The sequence below is a fragment of the Urocitellus parryii genome, chromosome 4, assembly GCF_045843805.1.
Source record: "Urocitellus parryii isolate mUroPar1 chromosome 4, mUroPar1.hap1, whole genome shotgun sequence".
NCBI classification, from domain to species: domain Eukaryota; kingdom Metazoa; phylum Chordata; class Mammalia; order Rodentia; family Sciuridae; genus Urocitellus; species Urocitellus parryii.
Window position 1 is genome coordinate 11,921,080 of NC_135534.1, and position 23,188 is coordinate 11,944,267.

Sequence of the window (23,188 nt, forward strand, 5' to 3'; positions counted from 1 at the left end):
CCAAGTTGGCCTCAAACTTTTGATCCTCCTGCCTCAGCCTCCCAAGTCGCTGGCTTTACAGGCATACCTCACCATGCCCTGCTCTTCCCCCACCCCCAACACTTAAAATACTTTTTATTTGAATAGTTTTAGATTTTTAGAAAAGTAGCAGAGGTGGTACTGATAGTTCCCATGTGCCCCTCGCCCCTACTCCCCATTGTCAGTCTGTCACATGAAGATAGTACACTCCTCACAGCCTGAGGATCTTACGAGGAACTAAAATTCAGACTTTGTATCTTACCAGTTTTTCCATCAATATCCTCTCTCTGTTCTAGGATCTAGTTCAGGGTGTCACATGGCACTGAGTCGTCATGTCCCTGGTCTCCTCTGAGAGTTTCTCAGTCTTCCTTTCTTGTCTGGGATCTTGACACCCTTGAGGGGTGCTGACCAGGTGTCCTATAGCACCCACTCCTTTTCCCCGCACTGGGAACAGTGCACTCTCCAGGCTGTGGTCAGCTGGGTCTGCCCTGGGGGGTTCTGGAGATCCCCACACACAGCCCCACAAGATGTGAAGGCCCTAACACAGCGGCTGGGCAGGATGGGGCTGGGAGTCCAGGCCCCAAGACCTGCATTGAAACCCCTCTGCACCACTTTAAACCCCTGTGACTGTGAGGCTGGGAATGTCATTGTGCCTTGCTCCCAGCTATAAGGAGGCGGTGCTCTACAGATACAGAGCCCCAGCTCAGTGCCTGGTGGGTAGGTCCCCAGGAGGTGGGAGCGCCTGCAGTCCTGGTGAGCTAGGCAGTGTCCAGGAGGGCAGGGAAGGCCATGGACACAGACGGCCTCCACTGCCGCCTTTGCCCCCTCCCCTGCAAAATAGGCCACAGGCTGATTTCAAAGGGCCAGGCAGGCCGGGGCTCCCGAGGTGGGGCCCCACCAAGGACATCTTCTGTGGGGTTGGTTGGCACTACGGCCGCTGGTGGGGGCAGGAGTTAGAGCCTGAGACGGGCCTAATGCATCTTCCTCCCTCTCTCCCCAGATCTACCTGTCCTGGAAGAGTGGGCCAGGGGAGGTGAAGCACTGGAAGGACATGATTGCCCGTCCCCGGCAGCCTGTGGCCCAGTGGCACCAGCTCAAGGCCTGAGTGGGGCCACGGGAGGCCCAGGGGGCAAAGGCCCAGGTCCCCATCATGCCCTCACCCACTTTATGCACAATGCCTGGCCTGCCCCTGTGCCGCCAGGGGTGAGGGGAGGACCCTGAGGGCTCAGCTAGGGAGGGGACCCGGGACTCAATGGGGCCTCACTCTAGGAAGCACCAGCCCCACCCTGCACCGGTCCAGCTCAGGGCGGGGCTCTGGGAGCCATTTTCCTGCTTTGCCCCTTTCCCTCCTGACTTGCTGATACTAAAGAAGTGGGGGAGAGCTCGAAAGCCAGCGGGCAGACGGGCAGATCCCTCCAGAGGCCCGCCAGGTGGGCATGGCCCCCGTTTTCTTTAAGGCAGTGCCTGGAGTGGAGAGAAGCCGCCCCTCCTACAGCCGTGGTTGCGGGCCCGAGAGACTGGAGCCGGGGCGTTTGGCCCTGGCTCAGCCAAGACAGGCCCAGCCCCAGGGCAGTTTCAGGTGCCGCCTGGGCCCTGAATGCCAAGGGTAGTGTATAGCCCGCTCCTGGGTCCTGGAGCCCGGGCCTGTGTACTTGTGTTGTGTCCACTGTGTGTGTGTGTCTGTGTGTGTGAGAGAGAGAAAGGTGGGGGCGCTTGCTCCCTGTCCCCCTGGGGCCAGCAGTGCTAAGACTGTGGGAAAGCGAGCTTTCGTGAAGGCAGGCCGGGGCTGGAGGTCTGGAGAGGTCTAGGCTGGGGGTCAGGGCCAGTGGAGGAGGGGAGAGGGGCAGACGGGCAGCTGCCTGTTTGCCATCCCCCTCTCCTCACCCTGTCCCCTCAGGGACCTCCTCTGCTCAGAATCCTCCAGTGACTTCATCTCTTGGACATCCGTTCACAACTTTTAGGCACCTCTTGTGTGCACAGCATTTCGCCAGGATGCACCTGCTCCCCTCTTGCTCAGGGGTCCCAATCCCCCACTAGCTCTTCCCCAACACCTTTACCCAGACTCCCCCCTCCTTCCAGGTCACGGATTGCAGCCAAATTGGAACCTCGCTCCATGCTCTCAGCTTCCCCACCCTTCCTCCTCCCTCCCTGCCTGTGCAGACCCGGCCCCCTCCTCACTCCCCGCCCCCTCCTCACTCCCCGCCCCCTCCTCACTCCCGGACCCCTCAACCCCCCTGGTGCGCGACACCTTCCCTTTCCTTCCCCATCCTCTGAGTCGTTTCTGATCTTCCATCACCTGTCTCCTCACCTTCCCCACCCCTCCCTGGGCCTCCAGAAGAGCTCCTTCTGGCCCTCCCACCGCCGCAGGCAAATAAGCAGGGACCGTTCCAGGAATTCTGAGACTTCCCCACACCAAGAAGCTGTGGTTTCTCCTCCCCAGCTATGGCTGAGACTAGACCCGGCTTCTCCTTGGAGACAGCAGATTTCACAATGATCCCTGCTTAAGCCCTCTCATCCCTTCGCTGGCCGTGTATTGATACAAGACCCAGCTGGTGACAGTTTCAAATCCTGGGGTTCCACGTGCCTGGGCCGGACATTCGCAGGACGCACCGCCAGGTGGCGCCAGAACACCACGTCTGTGGTCACGGTCTTGCACGACAGTTCTATCCAGGATGGGCCTGGCACCCCAGGGAGAATTCGCACAGGGTCCCCACATCTAGAGCACAGTGAAAGCATAGACGTTCGGAAGCCACTTTCCTTCCGCGGGCTTCCCCTTGAGCGTTCCTTCTACGCCATAGTCAGGCCACCTTTTGCCCATGTCAAAATGTGCCCCCCCACCGCCCCCACCCCGTCCCTGTCCCTGCCCCTGGGATCCGGAGGACTATCATACTTAGTAGGTGAACCGTGAAGAATGCTAATAATGTAAAGCAAATAGTCGCCCACATTCCTTGTAAATCCAAATGTTCCTCTAGTCTAGCTTTGCTTTAAATGGGGTCTGCCCTAACAGGTCGGTTTGGGGGAGCAGTCCCCAGCAGGGTCTCTGGAGGCTGTGTGGAAGTAGGAAGGCAGAAGTTTTGAGAGGCCGAGGGACCTAGCAAATCTCCGCCCCTCCCTCGGATCCGCAGGGTTTCCAATGCACCACCCCCGAGTGGCGAGTGGCGAGGCAGCGAGCCCCACTCAGGGCCCCTGGCCAGCCTGAGCCCTCGGTACCCAGTTCACACGGAGGCGGTGAAGCCACAGCATCCCCTGCCCGAGCCCCGCCCACGGAACTCTTAGCCAATCACATGCAGAGAGCTTCCCCGGCAGAGTCCGCTCTCAGTTGGACCCCAGGCGGGCACGCAGATGCCCCCGCCTGGGTTCCCCAACACCCCACCGCCACCGCCACCCCCGGGCTGCTGGGGCTCGCTCCCGGAAGCCGGTGAGGGTCTGCAAGTGGTGGTCTGAGGGCCAGGTGGGCTGGCACGAGAGGCAGCAGGTGATCTGGGGTGGAGACAGGACAGTCGAGGGCGATCAGAGAGCAAGGAATGGGGGAACTTGAGGGCGAGGGAGGGCACCAGAGCCCTGCCGCCGTCCCAGGATCCTGGGCAAGTCACCCACACTCCCTGGGCCTCAGTTTCCCTATCTGTAAAATGATGGTAATAATACTTCACCTACCTCATGGGGAGGTTGTGAGGCCGTCACCTGATCTGGGGGTCAAAGCAGGAGGACTCTGAAGGTGCTACCCTGGAGCAAAGTATTATTACCGCAGGCTGAGAGCAAGGCCCACCTGCCCTTCCCCCACAGAGCCTCCAGGGACAGCGAGGCCTCCAGGGCCCACTGTCTCTTCACTGTGTTCCAGCCCCCCTCAGTGTCATCTATACCACCTTTGTGGGCACCCTAGACTTAGTTCTTACCTTGTTCCTTTCTTGTGACCATCTCTCCCACTGTAACTGCTGTACAAATTCTACCTGCCCCAGGACCCCCACACCTGCCTTCAGGCACCAGAGGCCAGGCCAGGGACCAAGGAATACAGCCACAAAAAAGCCAAGGGGGGATGCCCAGCCCAGCTGGGGCCCCAGGGGGTGGAGATGGGTGGCCGCTGTTTGTATTGTGTTTGAGTCCTTGAGCGCAAGTGTTTTATAAAAAATAAAACAAAAACCCACTTCCACAAAAAAAAATTTTTGCAGCAAAGAGAAATGAAGAAAAAACTGGAGAAGAAAAAAAAAAAAACATACAAAATTTTTCCACCACACGCACCCTCTAAGCCAGCAAGATTTCCTCTTTGCAAAATCATATTTTTGTGGGAACCGGCCCTGCTTTTTGTGGCAAGGCCTGTTCTGATTAATAAAGGATCGTGAAAAAGCAGGGCCTTGGCTCTTTCCTCTGTGGGTCCCAGCCTGTTCCCTCCCCAGGGAGAAGCAGCTGGGTGAGGGGATGGGGAGCCTGGGGCTGAGTCTCTCCTCCTCAGCTTGTCACCTCTGGGACTTCACTGGTGACCTGGCCCTTCCTGAGCTGCCCGCCCATCTTCAGATCCAGACTATGACCCGACCAGCTGCCTCAGAAGCAAAGGCAGCTCCATCTCCCACATCAGGTGGGAGGCTTATTGGGAGAGGAGTCTCCTATAGGCCTCAGGGGTGCCCCTTGATTACCCACCCCACTGGACATCCCCTCCCTCAGTTCCCAAGGGAGGCTTGCTATCCTCCAAGTAGGTCAGAAAACCAAAGCGGGACCCTTCACCTTCCACTACCACCTAAGAAGCTGCGGTGGTTTCCGGTCCAGTGTCCCCTTCCTGATTCCTGCAGGGTAAAGGACGGGAGAGCTCTGGGTCTGTTGGCTAGACCTGTGGCCTCTCTCCACCATTTTCTCTAGTTTAATTATTTAGGATTAGAAAAATCTCTCCCACTCGAGAGAGCCCACGGCAAGCCCCAGCCGAGGAGCCTGGGAAGGGCGGTCCTATCTCATGCCAGCCTGCGTGGCCCTGCGCAACGATTTCCTCCCTCTGCTCTCGGAGTTCAGAAGCAATAATCCCAGCCTCCCTGCACCGCCCAGGGGCAGCAGGCCTGCTAGTTCTCAGGGGACTTCAGAAGGGAGGCATTACATCTGTTTCAGACATAGGACAAAAGGAATGCTGGCACCTCTGGTCACATGTCCACCTGCTGGCCCCTGCCCCACTCTGGATTAAAGGGGGCCACACACTTCCTGCTCCCCAGCTCCTGGGGCTGGCAGCCGCCTTCCTGAGCTGCCCTGAAGTTCCTCCACCAAAGCTGCCCACCTTCTCCCTTTCTGCCCCCTCCATTTCCTACAACCTGGTTTTAATGTTCCTTTTCCAAGCTGGTCGTGGTCTGGGGATGTAGCTCAGGTGTAGAGAGATTACCTAGCACAGGAGGCCCTGGGCTCCACCTCCAGCACCACAAAGAAAGAAAAAAAAATGTTTTTTTCTTTGCCTTCAGATCTCTGTTTCAGAGATTGGAGGGAGCCCTGGGGTCAGGTAAGTAGCCTCAGGGGCACTCCCTTGGCGGAAGGAGCTTCTATTGGGGCTCTCAGAGAACAGCCCCGTGGAAGTCGGCTCAGCCCCAACCACGGCTCAGGGCCTCTTCCCTGGACTGTCTGTCCGGCCTTCCACTTCTTTGGTTACATGTGCAAGTACCCCTTTCACTTCATTCGATCTGTCTTCATCCGCCTGCTCTGAGCGACCCGCCCACCCCTCCCTGTGCCTGGAACCGCTGCTCTCTAGTGTTTTCTTTCTCCTGCAAGACCCTCCTAGTCCACAGTGCTCCCTGGAAGGCCTTGTCCTACTCTCCTCCCCCTCCCCCACAAAGGCAGCCAGAAGGACCGCGACCCGTGGCTCCCCTGAACACGTTTCTCGTGAAGACACTGCACTCCCCATGTCTCTGTCCCCGCATGTGTGTGCGTGCATGTATGTGCCTATGTGCGTGTGTGTTGTGTCTTGTTTAGATTGTGCGCCCCCTGGGCAGAGATCCCTGTCTGAACACTTGTTCTATGTGGTACGCCTGGGTGTGCTAATAAATGTCCGTCTTCAGAACAACAGTGCCCGGGTGTCTTGAGGAAGCTTTGGAACAAATGGTTGAAAAAGCCTGCTGGTAGCATTAGAGGCAGGACTCCTGGCTCCCAGGTACCTGTTTGTCCCCCTATCCCAAGCCCCTGGGGGTGGGGGAAGCAGGGAAACGATCCTCCCCGCCCCTCATCTCCGCACTGTTCTGCTGGCCAGGAGGCCTGCTTGTCTGAAGGCTTGGGTGCAGTGGCAGGGGTGGGGAGGGTGGCCACAGCCTGGAATTCTCATCCATTCCACTAAAAGACCTGATGTCAATCAAGGGCAGAGCAGTGTGTGGAGTGAGCCCTGGGTTGGGAGTCCACACATCTGTTGATGGGCAAGTCACTTACCCTTCTGGCCCTGTGGCCGCCACCTCCCCTGCTCTTTTCTCATCTCAGTTCCCACAGCCTTCCTTCCTGCTCTGACCACCAAATGCCCTTGGCCTCTCCCCTGCATCCCTTGCATAAACACAACTCTTTGGGGCTTTCATGCCCTGCTCCCCACCCATCTCTGACTGCCCCCAGGACAATGTGGGGAACCACAGACGCAGCTAGCCCTTCACCTCTCTATTTTCTCTGCTTCCCAGAGACCAACGTGGATGTCAAAGGAAGTTGTGGGGTGAGGGGTGCTAGACTCCTTCTACAGTGCTCTCTCCGTACCAGGGGGAGGTGGGATGCCCAGATGCACTCTGCAGTGGCTCCCTCGATTCCCTGGTTTCCCTCATTTTCTGTGGAAATGGAGACCCTCAATAGTTCTCTCAAGCCAGGCATCAGCACCTGCTTTAACCAGACTCACTTTCCAGAAGGAACTGGCTCCTGTTGTGGGGAGCAAGTGAACAGCACACCAGGCCCTGACAACTCTCCTGGCTCTGGGGAGAAACAGCCGGGCAGCCCCCATTTGGCCGGCAAACAGCCATGGAGAAGGGTGCCACGCGAAAAGGGAGGGCTCTGTGTGCCTGTGATAGCCCCCGGGACATCGAAGGGTCTTTGCTGTGACCTAGAGGGTGGGGACTCAGCAGGGAGGAAGTACAGGGAAACAGAGGAAGGAAACTTGGCTAATTCTGCATGAAAAGAAGGTAGATGGACACCAGGATGTTTGGGGTATTGTTCTGTAGCCTCAGCTCTAAATAAACCCAGCTCCTTGTATACTGATGGAGAAACAGAGGCCCAGCCAGGCCACGACTTCAGTCAGGTCACTTAGTCATAGCAAAACTAGGACTGGAATTTCCCCTGTGTGACACAAGTTACAGGTCAAGAGGACAGTCCCTGGTCAGCTGCAGCTCCTACCCCACCTGAGTGATCCCCACCCTCCCGGACCCCAGAATGTTCCCAGGGTCTGCAGCCAAGCCCCAGACCCTCTTCCTCCGATCTTGCCCACCTCTCCACCTCTTTCTGTCCCGGCATGGCCGTCACCCTCACTTGCAAGCTGACTGTTCCAGATCCAGGCCCAGACTCCTCCTTAACCAGGGCCCAGCTCAGTGTGCCAGCCCTGCTGGGCAGGGCCTGACCTTTTAGCCCCATATGACATCAGCCCCTGTTGCCATGGTGATGGAGGCCTGCAGGATCTTCTCATGGGAGATGGGCCTCTAGGTTTGAGATTTTAATTTTCTTCCTTTCTTTAAATATTTTCCCCCTGAACAATGAGGGGAGAGAGAAATGCCGAAACTGAATAACAAAAAAAAAAGACTATGGAGGAGACAGAGGAAGAGGTAAATGGAGGATGCAATGGAGACGTGTAGTCTCAGAGAAGGAGGGGGGAGCACGACTGAGAGAATACAGAAAGGTCAGCCCTGCTGGTGGGAAAACACCCAAGAACCAGGAAACTGGAAATTAAGCTTCAGAAAATCCAAGAGCCGAACTGAAAGAGGGGGCGAGCCAAGCCGAGCCGAGAAGGAAGTAAGTCACCCCAAGATGACGGGAAACCAGCCTTGAATGGCTCAAGACATTTCTGAGCATTTGTTCCCCAGACAGGCAGGACACGACTTTTTGCCAGGGTCGGCCTGACACACAGCTGGGGCACGTGGATGGGGGCAGTGGGACCTGGTGCTCCCAGGGCTTATAAATAAACAGGCATGTGGGAAATGCACATTCTTTCTCCAAGAAATATAATTTATGTATACAGCCAGTTTTTTTTTTTCTTCCTAAAGAAAACACTAACATGTGGGGCCACTGCCCCTGACAGTGTCCCTGAGTGTCCTTGGCCCTGGCCCCCTCCTCCTGTTATTGCTTGGATGGGAAAGAGCTGGCCCTGGGAATTGCAGAGCAAGGCCCCTCTCCTCACCCCCTTGAGGCTGTCCCTGGTGACGGAGTGGAGGCACACAGTGCCCATCCCGTGCCCCATGCTGTGCCAGCCACACTGGCTGTGCCCATTTAAGGGAATGGAGAGTGCAGGCAGCAGGAGAGGCCTGGAGCAGCCTCCCAGGCACAGAGCCCCTCTCTTCAGTGCAGGAGGCCCTGGAGGCACAGTGGCTTCTTTTCAATCTTGACAGCTGAAGGCTCAAAGCTGTGGGAAAGGGAGGGAGAGCTCTCTGCCCAGCAAGAGTCCAGGTACATGCTGGGAGAAGAGACCAGAAGGAAGGGTGGCGGAGGAAGCCCTGCCTTCTTGGCCCCATACAAATATTAGGGCGCCTGAGGAAGGAGCTAGGTATGAGGAGCCCTGGTGAGAGGTGGGGGCAGCTGTGGCCTTAGGCCTCAATCTGTCTCCTACTTCTATCTTGGGCACAAGCCAGGGCTCCCAGGCCCTGACCTGGGCAGCACCTCCCCCCAAGGGCAGTTCTACCCTACACAGTTCACCCCAGAGGTAGCAGCTCTGGCACCAGAAAAGGTGGGCCTAGGAGATCCAAACCCCAGGAGGAGGGTGGTGGGTACCCTGGGCATCCAGATTCAGTGACTGATATGATTCGTGCGTGGACATGGTGACCCTGGTTCCAGGAGGAAACGGGCACCTGTTTTGTTGCCAATGGCTCTATCAGGGAGGAGACAGAGCCCAAACTTCTTGGTCTGAAGACTGCCCAGATCCACGAGGGGGCAGTCTTCTTATTCCCAGGAGTGTCTGAAGATGGCCCCCAGGCCTGCCTGTGCCCAACAGCCAGCCCAAAGAGGCTTCTTCACTGCCCCCAAGTAGGTCCCCACCCGTCCTACAGACCCAGGAAGCCATAGTCTCCCGAAGGCCGTCCTTCCAGAGTGACCGAAGCCCACCACCCAGCGCAGGGGTTCAGGTGCCCAGTCCTGGAGGGCCTTCCAGAGCACGGAGGTTGCCCCCCGGGTGCGCCAGGACCCGGGAGCCAGCGCCGCCTATGAGCAGGTCTTCTTCCTCCTCATCCTCAAAGGCCCGTGCCGGGCGCCTGGGGAGCGGCCGCGGCGTAGGCTCATCACGCTCCGCCATGCGCTCCACGGCGCCTTCGCCCACAAGGAAGACCGTGTCCGCGACGCGCGGGGGTCCGGTGACCGGGTTGTGGTCGTAAGAGAAGACGCGCAGAGCGCGCAACGGGTGTAAGTCGGGGAAGCCTCCCAGGCGGTTGCGGTCGAGGTCGAGGATATGCAGGCGGCCCATGCGCAGCAGCGCTGGCGGGAACTCCTCGAAGCGGTTACCGTAGAGCCAGAGGCCACGCAAGCCCGTCATGCGCGGCAGCTCCGCGGGCAGCGCGCGCAGCCGGTTGTCGCCCATCTGCAGCGATTGCAGCGCCACCAGGCGCAGCAGCGGTCGCGGAAAACGCCGCAGGAAGTTGCCCTCGATCCAGAGACAGCGAAGGCTCTGCAGCTGCGCGAAGTCGGCGGGCAGTGCCAGCAGCCGGTTGCTGCCCAGGTAGAGGCGCGTGAGGCGCGGCAGGCGACACAGGCCGTCGGGCAGGCGCTCGAGTTTGTTGAAGTCGAGCGCCAGGATGCGCAGCTCGCGCAGCTCCTCGATCTCCTCGGGCAGCTCGCGCAGCCCGGTGCCACTCACGTACAGCTTCTGCAGGCGGCTCAGCGCGCACACTGCGCTGGGCAGCCGCCGCAGCCGCCGCCCGCTCAACTCCAGCTGTTGCTCGCCGCTGCGCAGCTGCTCCTCGGCGTCCGACGGCAGCTCATCCGGCGTAGACTCCGCGATGCCCATGGTCACGGGCCCCGGCCGGGGCCGCTGCCACCACCACTGCCCGGCATCGCCCCGCCCCGGCCGCCCCTCGGCCGCCCCGACGGGGCCGGGACGGCGCCGGCTTAGGGGCCCCCCGCCCCGGCCGGCCCTTGCGCCGGGAGGGGGGCCGTGCCGGGCCGGGAGGAGGCGCCCGCCTGGGGCCGAGCGCTGCGCTCAGCCGCCCGCCCTCCGGCCTCCCCCGCTGCCTCTGCCAGAGGCCGACTGGCTAGAGTTCGCACTGACTCGCAGCTTAGCGACCCGTCGCCCTGGCAACCCCCGACGCGCGCGTGGCTGCCAATGAATCGGAGGGAGGGCGGGGAGGGGCGGGGCCAAGGCGTCGCCCGAGCGGGGTCCCGGCGCCCGAGCCCGCCCCCTGCCAGTCAATCCCGCCCACCCTGGAGCAGAGACAAGCCGAAGGATCCCTTCCAGCGAGCCCAGCGCTGTGCCGGCGCCGAGACCCGACGTCCGACACAACGGCGAGCTGTTCGCAGGTTTTGTGCTCTCCCGGGCCGCGGGTCCTGAAGAAGGAAACCCCGGACCAAGAAACGCCAGCGCGACTCCCAGGGCTCAGAACAAAGAGCTCTCCAGGAGGGACTGTGGAGCGCTGTCACTGCCGGCCATTCAAGTCCTGCGACGTGCGACCAGCCTCCTTGTGGGGTCACTTCAGGATAGTAACTCGGAGGGCTGTTGCTTTCTGTCCCTTTTCACATCTGAGGATTTGCAGGACTCCGATGCTCGCCCCATACAGTCCACTGCCCAATAGCTTCCTCCCTGATGTACCCACACCCCTATTTCCTGCCTTGTTCGATGCCCAAGAACTGTGGGTATCTGCGATAATCAAAAGCATGGGACAGGTGAACGGCTCTGAGAACCCCCATGAGGTCCACCCTCAGTCTGAAACTTCTTGCGCATGTTCCCACCAACCGCCATTTACCGTGCCTCTCGCCTCCCAACCAGAGACCTCCTGCCCGAGGTCCTGGCCGACAGGCGCTGTCCGGTTTACTGAGAGGCTATCATGGAACCAGCGCTAAAAGCTTTGCGCTGAATCCTTGCCACAGCTATTACCCCAAAATCAAAGATAAAGAAACTGAGGCTCAGAGAGGTTTGACTTGAGCTGGTTGACTTTGAGCTGGGTGACCCTCCCAAGGTCATCGAGCTGGTGAGCTGCAGGGATTTGAAGTGAGGTAGTGTGACTCAAGAGCCTGGGCTTTTAACCATACACTGCTGGCAATAAATGGAATAATGTCACTCAAACGAATGTTTCCCCCAAACAGAACCTCTGATTCTCAATGCAAAACTACAAGGAAGGTGTTATTAATCCCAAGGGAGCAACCTTCTCAAAGTCACATAGTGAGGAGAGGTTGCTAGGTGGGAGCAAGTTCCATGCCTCCTCCATCCCGTCTTCTCTGGAACCTGTGGGCGGTGTCAACTGACTGAACTACAATCTCAGGGCAGCACCCTGCCCTCCAACCTACCCCACTTCCTTGCCCACTGCAATTAAAATGTTTAACATTTAAGAAAATGGAAGCTGGGTGGGGTGGCACATGCCTAGATACCCAGTCAGCCAGAAGGTTGAGGCAGGAGAATGGCTCGATTCCAGGAGTTCAAGACCAGTCTGGGCAAGATAATTAGACCCCCATCTCAAAAAGAAAAACGTGGGGGGGGAGAAGAGGAAAAAACAGAAAAGGGAGGCAACTTTCATCCAGTGGAATGTGTAGATTCTAAGGGTACCACTGGATGCATGTTGACAAATGTACACATCCGAGTCACATTTCATCACCCAAGAGTTCCCAGGAACCTCTTCTACCTCCCACAGGTAACCATGATTATGACCTCTATCATCAGGGATCAGTGTTGCCTGTACTTGAACTTCACCTACATGAAGTTGTTCAGCACACACTTTTGTTCCTGTTGGCTTCTTTTGCTCTGATAATTGATGTGTGGAGGCACCAACAAACGAACAGGCAGAGCAACAGAGGTGTAATGCCTGAGGAGGTGCGGACGAAAGTATTGGTCTAAGCCAGGAACCTGCCCCCTCCACCCCGTAGACCCTCATCCTAGCCAAGATGAAGTTGGTACCAGAGCCACGGTAGGGGACCCAGGCCAAGAAGGAGCAGAGCCAGACCCCAGACCTGGGATGGACAAGGATTCTCAGCCCCAGTAGGAGGGGCCTCAAGCTCCTCTCAGATCTGCTTAAGCCAAGGTCCAACTCTCTCCCTTCTGCCCCGAGGTGGGCACCTCGGAGACCAGAAAGTTGGGGAAAACCCAGCCAGACTGATGAGATGAACACAAGTACTCCCCACCCCTGCCCTCCAAGCAGCTTCAGCAAGGGAACATTCGCTGTGGGGGAGGAAACACAGCCATCCCACCCTCGCCACCTGCTCGGGGCTGGCACTCCAGCACCAACCAGCCCTCTTGGGCACAGGCAGCAGCCCACATGAGCCCCTGCTTTCTGGTACCAGTCTGGCATAGCGTCCCTGGGCCCGGAGCACGCAGGTCCAGCCCTCTTCTTTCCCAAGTCTTTGTCTTGCTCTTGGTAGATCCTGTACCTTCACCCCCCACCGGGCCCTTCTCAGTGGGTAAAGGTAAAATGTGCTGGCGTTCCGGGCCCACGCAGGCTGGCAGCGGGGCAATCATCGTGATGAATCACACTGGCACCGCGGGCGCCCGGTCCTTGCCGAGGCGTCACTAATGAATTAGTTTCACCCCCAGTACGGGGCCTCTCAGCCTTCCCCTACTCCCCAAGAAGGCAGGAAACAAGCCCAGCAAAGGGAGCGCGAAGAGGAGCAGGTCTCTGACAGTTCCAGAGACCGTCCCAGGCCATGCCCTCTGCCCACTCACCGCAAAAAATACCCAGTGGGTAGGTCCTCCAGGTCCTGGGAACTGCCTCCCTGCTCCTAATCATGATCGAGAACCATCATGCCCACCCCCAAATCTGGGTTTTTAAATGAATTTTTTTGAAATACAGAAAAGGTACAAAGCTCTCTGTGATAAACACCCCTGTGCTTGGTCTCCAGCGTTGACAATTGTTCACATTTTGTCATACTCGCTTTCAATCTCTTTCCTTTGAAATAAAAGAAAGAAAACAGCAACGTAACACAGAAGGCTCCTTTGATTTCCCCCTCCACGTCCCCACAGGCACCTCTGCCTCCTCCCCACAGACCCAGCCAAGGCCACTGGGATTCTTCCTTCCTGCTCTGGGGCCAGGACCACTGGCTGCTGAGACTTGAATAAGAATCAGGGAATATTAGCCTGGCCTCTTAGAATGCGAGGGCTTGAGCCTGTTAGAGCCAATCACAAAATGTCAGAGCAGGGAGGGGGGCTTAGCTCTTCCCGCAGGCCGCTGATGTAAATGTCTGTAAGAAGCTTGTCCCAGAAGAATGCATGGAGGCAGCTTCTCACCCAACAAAGTGCCCATTCCCCAGGTTCCTGGTCTCCTGGGAGTCTAGTCCAGTTCCCTCATTTGGCAAAAAGAAAATCCATGATGTCCCTTTATGCCACCGCCCACTCCCCTTCTCTGCATCCGTCCGAACTTCAGTACCTTAAATCTTTCAGGTTTGTTCAGCAAACATTGGGCACCTGCTTCTAAGGCTAGGCACTGGGGATAAAGTGATTATATAAATTATAAAACTGAACACTGCAGACAAAAATCCCAGCCTTTGTGGATTTAAACTCCCGCCAGTGGAGATAATCATCAAAACCCACCAGTCCAGGGCTAATCAGGCTGTGGGGGACATAAGGCAAGGAGGAGAAAGGAGGCCGGGAGAGCTGTCCTTCAAAACTGAGTAGCCAGGGGAGGCCCCTTTGGGAGGACAGCATTGAGCCAAGATGAGAGAGGGGAGGTAAAGAGCCACTGAAGAAGTCTTGAGAGGCTGTGTTCCTGGCACAGGGGACTGCGGTGGGCAGGAGGGGCTCAGGGTGGTTCTTGCAGCAAGAGGGAAGGTGGTAGCAGATGAGGTCAGAGAGGGAAAGTGAGGAGGGGGTGGGGAGCGGGGATGGCACATGGAGGCCTGTGGCCTTCCTGAAGACTTCAGCATTGAGGGTGAGGGGGCTTTGAGCACAGTGCACGTGTCCTAACAAGAGCCTTTGGGCTGCAGCTTCAGGAAAGGCATGCGCGCATGCTGGGGAGGCCTATGTGCAACCCGGGCCCTTCTCGTCTTGTTCCCTCCCACGCGGTAATGATAGTTGTCATTTACTGAGCACCTCCAGGTTGTCTAATTTACCCTTCATCACGGCTCTGCCAGGCAAGTACTGTATTCCCCACACTCCCACTCCACAGATGAGGAAACAGATTCAGAAGTTAAGTCACTCGATCGTCACCCAGCTGGTAGGAGGCTAAGCCATGATTCAAACCCAGACCATCTTATTGCGAAACCGGGGAGAAATTACAGATACCACCTAGAGTGCCCCTGCCCTGCAAACAGCACAAAGATGTCCGGGAGGGCCCTACTTGGAGTTTTGGATGTTGCTGGAGAAGTTGAGGGTGGCTGAGAGCCGTACCCCTCCCCTGCTCCATCCCAAGTCCCAGGGCTCAGTGTTTGCCTACCTGGGGGGTGGGGGGGTCCTGGAATCTGCAGGGCCAGGCTAGGAACCCTCAAGTAGGTCCAAGAGGACAGAACAAAAAGGTTCCCAAGTCCAAGGTCACCCTCTGCCTGTGATCTGGGCTCAGAGTTCATCTGATTACAAATTCCAGGCGCTCTCAGGCCCACTTAGCCCCGGGACCTTCAGTGGGATGTGAAACTCCTGGCTGGCTTAGCCATTACCAACCTGCTTCTCCAACGCCACCCCCCTCCTTCCAGAAACCCGAGCCTACGTGTGGCTTGGGATCACATTCCCCTGGAAACCCAGCTCTGGGAACATGAGAGCTGGAGTAACAGAGGCCAAGGGAGTGTGCGGAAGGGGAGAGGCCACGTTGGTGCCCAAGGCCAAACCTCCATGCTACCGACAGGAACCTGATCATTCTGAGGGATCTGGTGAGCCCCTGGTTGCAAACTGGATTCCAGGTATGACGGTCCCTTCCTCCTAGGAAGAACTCGCAGCCGTCATTGCTGGCAGCTGCCCTTAGGTTACTATCTTCTGAATCCGTGGCCAAGTACAGATGGGATGGTTTACTCAAAGACTACAGACCCGGGTTCCAACCATGATGGCCAAGGACCCCTAGACTAGTCCCCCGCCCTCTGGCAGGGGCTGCAGAGGGTCACCGACTTCTGTTTTCTGTCTTCCCTTTCTGAACACTGAGCAAAACTACTTTTCCCAGGCCCGGGGGCGGGGGGGGGGGGGTCCCTTGGGACGAGCACTGGGTCAATCAGTGGACGTGGGCAGAATTGAGACCGAAGCGTCCGTGTGCAATCTTCCATGTTCTTTTACCTTCTGCCATTTTAACAATGGAAAGGAACCTGGGCCCCTGAGTCATCACTACCTGACCCACTTCAACTGTGACAAGAATACAGAATAAATGTTTAATGTGTTTAGTTGTTTAGACGTGGGGGCTGTTTGTTATAGAATCCACCTGGACTATCCAACATAATTCCTCTCAGTTCATCGGTTTCTTCCCAACCCAGGACCTTTGCATATGTTGGTCCCTCTGCTTGGCTCCCACTAGCCTCTTCTGCTAAAACCTCCCTGTCTCTGAGAATCCTTCCAGGATCCTCCAGAGTATGTCAAATCCCCGAGGTATAGAAATTTGAGTGCCTGTTTAGTTTTCAAAGTATTTCAGCTATAATTAAATAACTAACTGTGGACTCTTTGGTTGAAGGCTGTTTCCCCTATAGATGTGAATGAAAGAAGGATGGACAGGGGCTGAGGCTGTGGCTCAGTGAGAGCGCTTGCCTTGCACCCAGGGTGAGGCCCTGGGTTCCATTCTCAGCACCACATCAAAATAAATTTAAAAAATCAAGTTGTTTTTTTTTTTTTAAAGGATAGAGACTTTTCTCCCACATGTTCCTCTGGAGCCAACTAGCCCCTTGAGTCGCTCACCTTCTCTGCTAGTATTTTATTGTTGTTGTTTGTTTTTGATGGGGTGGTTATTGATGGTCTTTTTCTGTGTTTTGTTTTATGGTTTTTTTCAGTACTAAGAACTGAACCCAGGGTGGTCTACCAGCTACATCCCCAGGGATGTTCTGAGTTACATCCCCAGACTTTTTTTTTTTTTTTTGAGACAGGGTCTCACTAAGTTGCCCAGGTTGGCCTGGAACTTGTAACCCTCCTGCCTAGGCCCCCCAGAGTGGCTGGGGATTCAAGGCGTGTGTCACCAGGCCTGGTTTCACGCAATATTTTTAAAAATTTGAAATTAATATTAAAAAAAATCATGATAAACAAAATATTGAAGTTTGAAATAAAGACCAGATCAATATGGTATGAAGCCCTTACTCAACAAGCGTGGGGTTAAGAAGAAACAGCAGTAATACTAATCATGTTTTTGTTTAAAATGTTGAAGTTTTGTTCATCCTGAAGTTTGGGCATTCATTTTTATTTTAAAAAATGATTAAATCAGGTGGGGGTGTGTGGTAGAGGAGCCCCAGAATCAAATCCAAGACACACACACACACACACACACACACACACACACACACTGATTACATCAAACTATTACTTGATTATGAAGTTGTTGTTTGCACTTTAAATATCACCCCTGGGGGGCAAGTGCCCTGCTCCTTTCACCCTGGTGCCAGGTCTGCCATGATGGGCACATCGCCCCTGCCCTGAGGGATTAGCATGAAGCCACAGGGAGATAAGGTTCTGATCATTTGAGATCATTTGCGGGTATTAACCATTGTTCTTCGCAGACAATTTCCTTATATCCATTCTTCTCCATTCAGATGCTAAGTTGGCTCCCTCTGATTCTTGCTCTCCACGGGAAAACCAGAACAAAGAGTCAAATCCTTGGCCTTGAGTTGCAAAAGAGGCTTTGAAACCCAGAGCTGAGACTATAGCCCTACAAGAGCCGGGTTTTGAAAGAGAAATCTTTTTTGTCGGTCCAGAAGCCTGGCTTTGAACTTGAAGAGCAGACAGCCGATGCCCTAAGCCCTGGAGAAGGGAAGACTGCGTCATCACAGAAGCAAAGATCCCACCCCAAAGCAGAGAGAGGCTTGACCTGCAGGTGGGAGAGAAGGGACAGTGTCACAACCCTCACACAGATGTGGGCCAAAGGGGGTCTAGGTGGCATGAGAGAAGCCCCGGGGTACACTTGAAGGATGCTGGGATCAACGTGCACCTCCCTTAGCAGGTGTGTGGCCTGGGGACGGAGAGGCCTCAGTAGATGGAAGGTGAGCTAGCCACCGCCCCCCACTCCTTCTACACCAGTGTCACAAGGAGGAGAACCCATAATTTCATTTTTTTTTGTACTGGGGATTAAACCCAGGAGCGCTCAACCACTGAGCCCCATCTCAGTCCTTCTTCTTTTTTCTTTTGAGACAGGGTCTCTTTCTTTTTTTTTTAATATTTATTTTTTAGTTCTTGGCGGACACAACATCTTTGTTGGTATGTGGTGCTGAGGATCGAACCCGGGCCGCACGCACACCAGGCGAGCGAGCTACCACTTGAGCCACATCCCCAGCCCGAGACAGGGTCTCTTGAAGTTGTTGAGGGTCTTGCTAAGTGGCTGAGGCTGGATTTGAACTTGGAATCCTCTGGCCTCAGCCAGCCTGGGATGACAGGCATGCACCACAGCACCTGGAGAGAACCCAGAAATTTCTACTCCTCCAAAGTGGATGCAGGTATGGCCAGGAGCAGACTGGCAGACCGAAGGGGTGCCCAGTTCTGGTTAGGCAGCTGCAGAGTTGATTGCATAACCCTGGCAAACAGAGGCCAAGGGACATAGTGGCTTCTGGGCAGGTACAAGGAGGACAGGCGTGGATGACCAAAGGCCACAAAGATCCCACAGGGAGGGATGCAAGCTCCATGGAAGTTGTGCAGCCTCCCAGGAAGAAGGGGCAGAACTCCCGAACGGACTGGATTTGATCCTTAACGGCAGAGCTTTCATTCAAAGGAGACTGTGTCGGGCTAGAAGTGTCTAGATTGATGAATCTGTGTGGTCACTGACAGTCCCAGGTATCAGGAACTCATAGCTGGGTCAGGCCTCTTAAGGACCGGTGTCTTTCCCATGTCTCATGAAGGGTCCTTCAGATCAGTCATCCCTGCCAGATGTGTCCAGCACTGGACGTGCAGTCACACTCCAGGGCCATCTTGGTGACGGCCCCTGTGAGGGAAGGACTTTTGAATGCTTTGGGCCTCCCAGCATCTGAAGACCCTTCTTCTACTGGAGAGTCCCACCTTCCCGCGCAGAAGCTGAAAACACCGGAAACTCACTTTCCCAGCATCCCTTGCAGGCTGGGTGCAGGGATGTGACCTGGGATTCACTCCCCAACATACCCACCCTCGATTCTGAATTGGAAATCCAGCACTGCCCAGAAGAAGAAGGACCATCTGGGATCCCTTCCCAGGACAAGCGATGGGGAAGCCAGCATCTTCACCAGCCCAGGTCCACAGGGTGACTTTGGCCATGTGACTGGCTTGGGTACCCTCTAAGCTTTGTCCTGGGGTCCACCTGAGGATGATATAAGTGCCCAAAGTTCGTTTCATCAATTTCTCCTCTGCTTAAATCAGCCAAAGCTGGTTTCCGTGACTTGCAGGGAACTCTGATACCTAAGCAACTGTCACTCAGGCAGCCACATGTTCAGCCCCTCCCCCACCCCACCCCCGCCCTCTGTTCCTTCTCCATCCTCAGGAACAAGTTTGGGTTCAGCAGCCCCAGTCTTCTGTCCCAGGTGCCAGGCCCACGAGGAGAACGTGGCTTCACAAACAAAGGCTGTCATCACCCTCCCCCCGGGTCACTGGGCCCAAGGTGTCCTAGAGTTTGCCCCTAACACAGCTCCACCCAGTCTGAGGTCAGCTAGGCCAGACAGGTGCCTGTCTTACCTGTTTACCTGGGGACCTCTGAAGGCACACTCTCACACACTCACACAAACACACACATGCACAGACACACACCCGCTCTCAGACTCCTTCTTTAGCAAAAGAAAACAAAGTCCCCTTCTTACCATGGGCTACAGGAGGGAAGCTTCCGGGCCCCACTGCTGCCCACCCCAGACTCCCAGGCAAGCGAGGTGAGGGGCGGATCCTCATGTTCAGAACAGAGAATGACAACGTGTGCTCACTAGGTCGAGTGGCTTTGGCTAAGTGGCTGCTTCTCTCTGGCCCAGGATGACCTGGTTGTCACAAAGGTCCTTCTCGGGGAGAGTTTAGGACTCAGAGGACTCTCTTGTCAGAGCCTGCCTGCAGCAGCCCCTGCCAAGGCCCCCAGGTCGGGCTTCCTGGGTCGGATTCCTCCTGTCCTTGTTGTTCCCGGGGAACGATTTCTCAGGAATGGAGGGCTCTCCAGATGGTCAGAGAGGAAACGGGAGAAGCAATTCAGAGTTTCACCCACTCCATCTGTTGTGCACCAGCCCCACCAGCCCCAGCCTCCCCAGGAGGGCTTCCCACCACCCCAGCCGCCTCCGGTTCCCGCAGACAGATGCCTTTAAACACCTCCACCGTCCACCCCCGGCCCCTGGGAGCCTTGTTCTCCCAGCTGGACAGCTGTCAGGCCCCTGAGCTGATGGTTCTGTGTCATCATGTGACCCAGGCCAGATGGTACCTGTCAACATCAGCTGCCACGGTACCATGACGAGCTGCAGCCTCACACATGTCCCCGTGCGTCAGAGGTGGGTGCACCAGTCCCCACCCCTGCTGCCCTACCATCCTTCTGGACCCCACACCCACATCCCTGCCGTCAGCACCCCTCCCACCTGTGTCCCCAGCCCTCCTCCCCCAGAGGGAGGCCCTCCTGTGTTCTCACTGCACGAGGTGAAGGCCCACAGAATATTCTCAGCACCTGGCAGGCGGTGGGAGCTGCAGAAAGGTTAATCATCATCTCCGCATACCTAGAAAGCTCCCTGAAATATCTGTGGGAGAGGGAGGGAGTGCTCAGCAGCAGCTACGAGAGTCACCCGCCGGAAGGGGTGACGCCGATAAACACTCCAAGCCGGTTACTGGGTAAAGGGACAGGCAGGCAGCTGCCAGCAGGGCCTGGCAGAGGGTGGCCTTAGGGACGGGGTGCCAGGGCCGCCCGGTCAGGCTGTGCAGATTGATCACCCGCCAGTGATCAGGGAGGTCTGCTCCCGGAGACAGAGGGGCCCATCCAGGGCCACACAGCAGACAAGGGACAGACCTTATGACATCAGCAGTAGCTTGGTCTAGCTCCCATCCCATTTAGGCCTGTTCCCTCTGCTCCTGCTATAAAATAACTGTCCTGTCAGTACTCTGCGTGTAGCATCTGGTGTCACCCTCAAGGCAGGGGCTGCTCTGAGCCCAGAAGCTCAGAATGGTTAAGTGACCAACTGGAGGTTGCATTGCTGGTTGTAGAACCTACCCTCAGGTTGTGGAGCCCTGGGGTTTGAACCCTGGCTGACTCCAGAGCCCAGGCCTGGGACACCAGACGCTGCCACCCACCTGGTCCTGGAGAGGAGAGCTCCCTGGTGGGGGGCCAGGCTGCAGGCTCAAACCTCGGAGGGCCAAAGGGTCTAGGCCACTGAGGAAGGAAGCCACAGTGCACACCCCTCACCGGGCTCCTTTCTCAGAGCTGTCCCCAAGGGGCTGGCTGCTTGTCACTCATCTCTGAGCCATCACACCGCCCCCTCATAGGGCCTGCTGAGAAGCAGGAGCTCTCCTACACTCCCCTGAGGGCACAGGGCAGGAGGGTGACAGGGCCAAACCCACGCAGCCAGCCAGTCCCTGTCTGGGGCTCAGTAGCCTGGAGAGCTGGGGGAGGCAGAGGACGCCTCAGCACCGCCTTGGGGCCTGTAGGGGCCCAGGTTGGAATGTGAAGTCCCTCAGGCCACCCACAGGGAGCGGGCTGGAGTTGGTCAGAGGTGGGCAGGTGCCATGTGAGGGAGACCAGGAGGGCACGGTGCAGAGAAGAGGCACACCCTGGGCACAGTAGGGGTCCTGCAGGGCCACAGCAGAGGCAGCTGGGCAAGGGCACACAGCAGGGTTCTGCTGCCAGCTGCAGAGGTGCAGGGAGCCCGGCTGACTGACCCCTTGGTCAGGGCGGGTAATGGTCAGAAGCCCACACGGGACACCTCCGCTGGCAGGCCGGGTGGTGCCTTCCTCCGTGGAACGTTCACTAATTCCAAAGGTGCCAGGCGCTGTCCTGGGCCATGGAGTCTCAGCTGTGAACAGGACGGAGACTGTATGTCCCCTGTTGAGCTTCCTCATCGGAAGCGGGGTACAGAGAGGATCCCTAACATGGTCTTCAAGGCTTCCTGGAACTGGAGCCACCTGCCTTCCCTGTGGGAGCACCCACTTCTAGGCTCACTGTCCCCTGTCCCTGCTGTGCCTGGGGCTCATTCCCTCCACTGTCCTCACCTGCAGGCTCCACCTCCAGGGACGGCCCCATCCCCCTGGAGCCCACCCCTCCTCCATGAGGAACCGCCCTAGCAACTCCAGACTCCGTGGTCCCAGCAGAGGCCAGGGCAACTTGGAGGTGACCGAGGCCCTACCAGATGCTGCCACTCTGGCCAGCCGGCCCCATGCCACCTCCTCATGTCTGCCTCTGAGATGGGGAGGTCCACACCCGCACCAGGCAGGGGGTCCAGGACTCCCTCTTCCTGGCACCCCATGTCCTGGGCCACTCGTCCTCACACAGCCCCTTGGCCTGGGCCTAGGATCAGATAAAGCCAGAAGGCAGGCCACATTCCCCTGCTCTGGGTGGGCTCAGGCCTCCTCGAGAGGTGGCCCAGCTCTCGTGACCTGGAACCGGGTGCAGGACCATAGGACGGGGTGGGGCTGGGGACGTGTAACCAGGCTCCGGTGTCCCCGACACCATATCCCCTGTTGGCCAGGTAGAAGTAGGATGAGCAGGAAACTCGAGCTGAGAGAGGACCTCCCCGGAAAGGAGAATCGGAAAGCGCATGGGGTGGGGTGGGGTGGGAGGGTGGCGTGTGTGTCGTGTCTCCTCTGCATGCGCTTCTGGTTTTTGTGTGCCCTTGTCTGTGCATGCCTTTAGGTCTCTGTGCTCACACACGCCTATGTGAGCGAGCATCTTGGCTCTTTGTGTGACCTCTTATGTCCACATACGTTCGTCCTGGGTGTCTGTGTGTGGTGGCCGCATCTGTATATTTGTCTGTTGACACATACGTGCCTGTGCATTTGCGGGAGCTGTCCCCAAGGGTCTGTGCCATTTGTATTTGCATTTGTGTGTTCACAGTGGCAGTGTGGACTTGTGAGTGTGTGTCTTTGGGCAGGGAGGGGCTGTGGGATCCCCTCACTCCCACTGCCACTCTGCCATGGCCAAGTCATGGCTGGAGCCCAGCTCAGTCCCAGGGCTGGTGACTCACCCTCAGGGGGTTATGGGCCAGCAGGTCCCCACCCACAGTCTACGGGGCTGTCGCTGGGTCCTGAGTCTGGCTGGGTTTGTAGCCCAGAGACTCTATGTCCTCGAATCCCCTCCTCCAATGCTGGAACCATCTGGGGCCACCCACAGCCCACATGGAGCCCCAGCTAGGCTGCGGACAGCCCCAGGCCTGCCACTCAGAACTGCTCTGGGTACTGCTAGGATCCGGGGCCAGCAGAGCTGCTCCACAAACACCCGCTAAGGAGCCAGCTGGGTGCAGGGACCCTGAGCGCCCCTCTGCACACCAGGCTGAGCAGCAGGGCACAGGGGCAGCCCTGGCCCTGGGCTGGTGTCATATGACCTTAGCAGCTCATGTACCCTCTCTGGATCCAGGCTCTTCATGTACAAAATAAGGGACAGGCAGGACCACAGCATTCGAACTGTATAGTTGTGCACTGCTCAAAGGCCCCTGGTTGAGGGGACAAAAGTGCTGAGAGCCAGCCCAGATCAGGCCTTCAGGTCTGGAGGTGCCAGGCTGCAGCCTGTGGAGGAAGACATGTAAATATCTTCCCACAGACAATGGCTCAGCAGGGCCTCTGCTCAGGTGAGGCGCACCTCTGGTGAACCCCTTGTTCCCTTTCTCACAAAGGGGCTGCCTT

At 57.0% G+C, this 23,188-nt stretch overlaps 2 protein-coding genes across 2 annotated transcripts in view; one reads left to right on the plus strand and one right to left on the minus strand.

Annotated features, from left to right (window-relative positions):
- Syt7 (synaptotagmin 7) overlaps positions 1-2,196 on the plus strand; it is a 57,449-nt gene extending 55,253 nt beyond the window's left edge. The window contains exon 13 of the mRNA XM_026407648.2: positions 1,019-2,196. Coding sequence (XP_026263433.2) covers positions 1,019-1,123 — 105 coding nt within the window. The 3' untranslated portion in view covers positions 1,124-2,196. The remainder of the gene's footprint in view (positions 1-1,018) is intronic.
- Positions 2,197-9,255: 7,059 nt separating this feature from the next.
- Positions 9,256-10,141, minus strand: Lrrc10b (leucine rich repeat containing 10B). The gene has a single exon (XM_026407658.2). The coding sequence runs from the start codon at positions 10,139-10,141 to the stop codon at positions 9,263-9,265; it is 879 nt and encodes a 292-aa protein (XP_026263443.1). The 3' UTR covers positions 9,256-9,262.
- Positions 10,142-23,188: the final 13,047 nt, after the last annotated feature.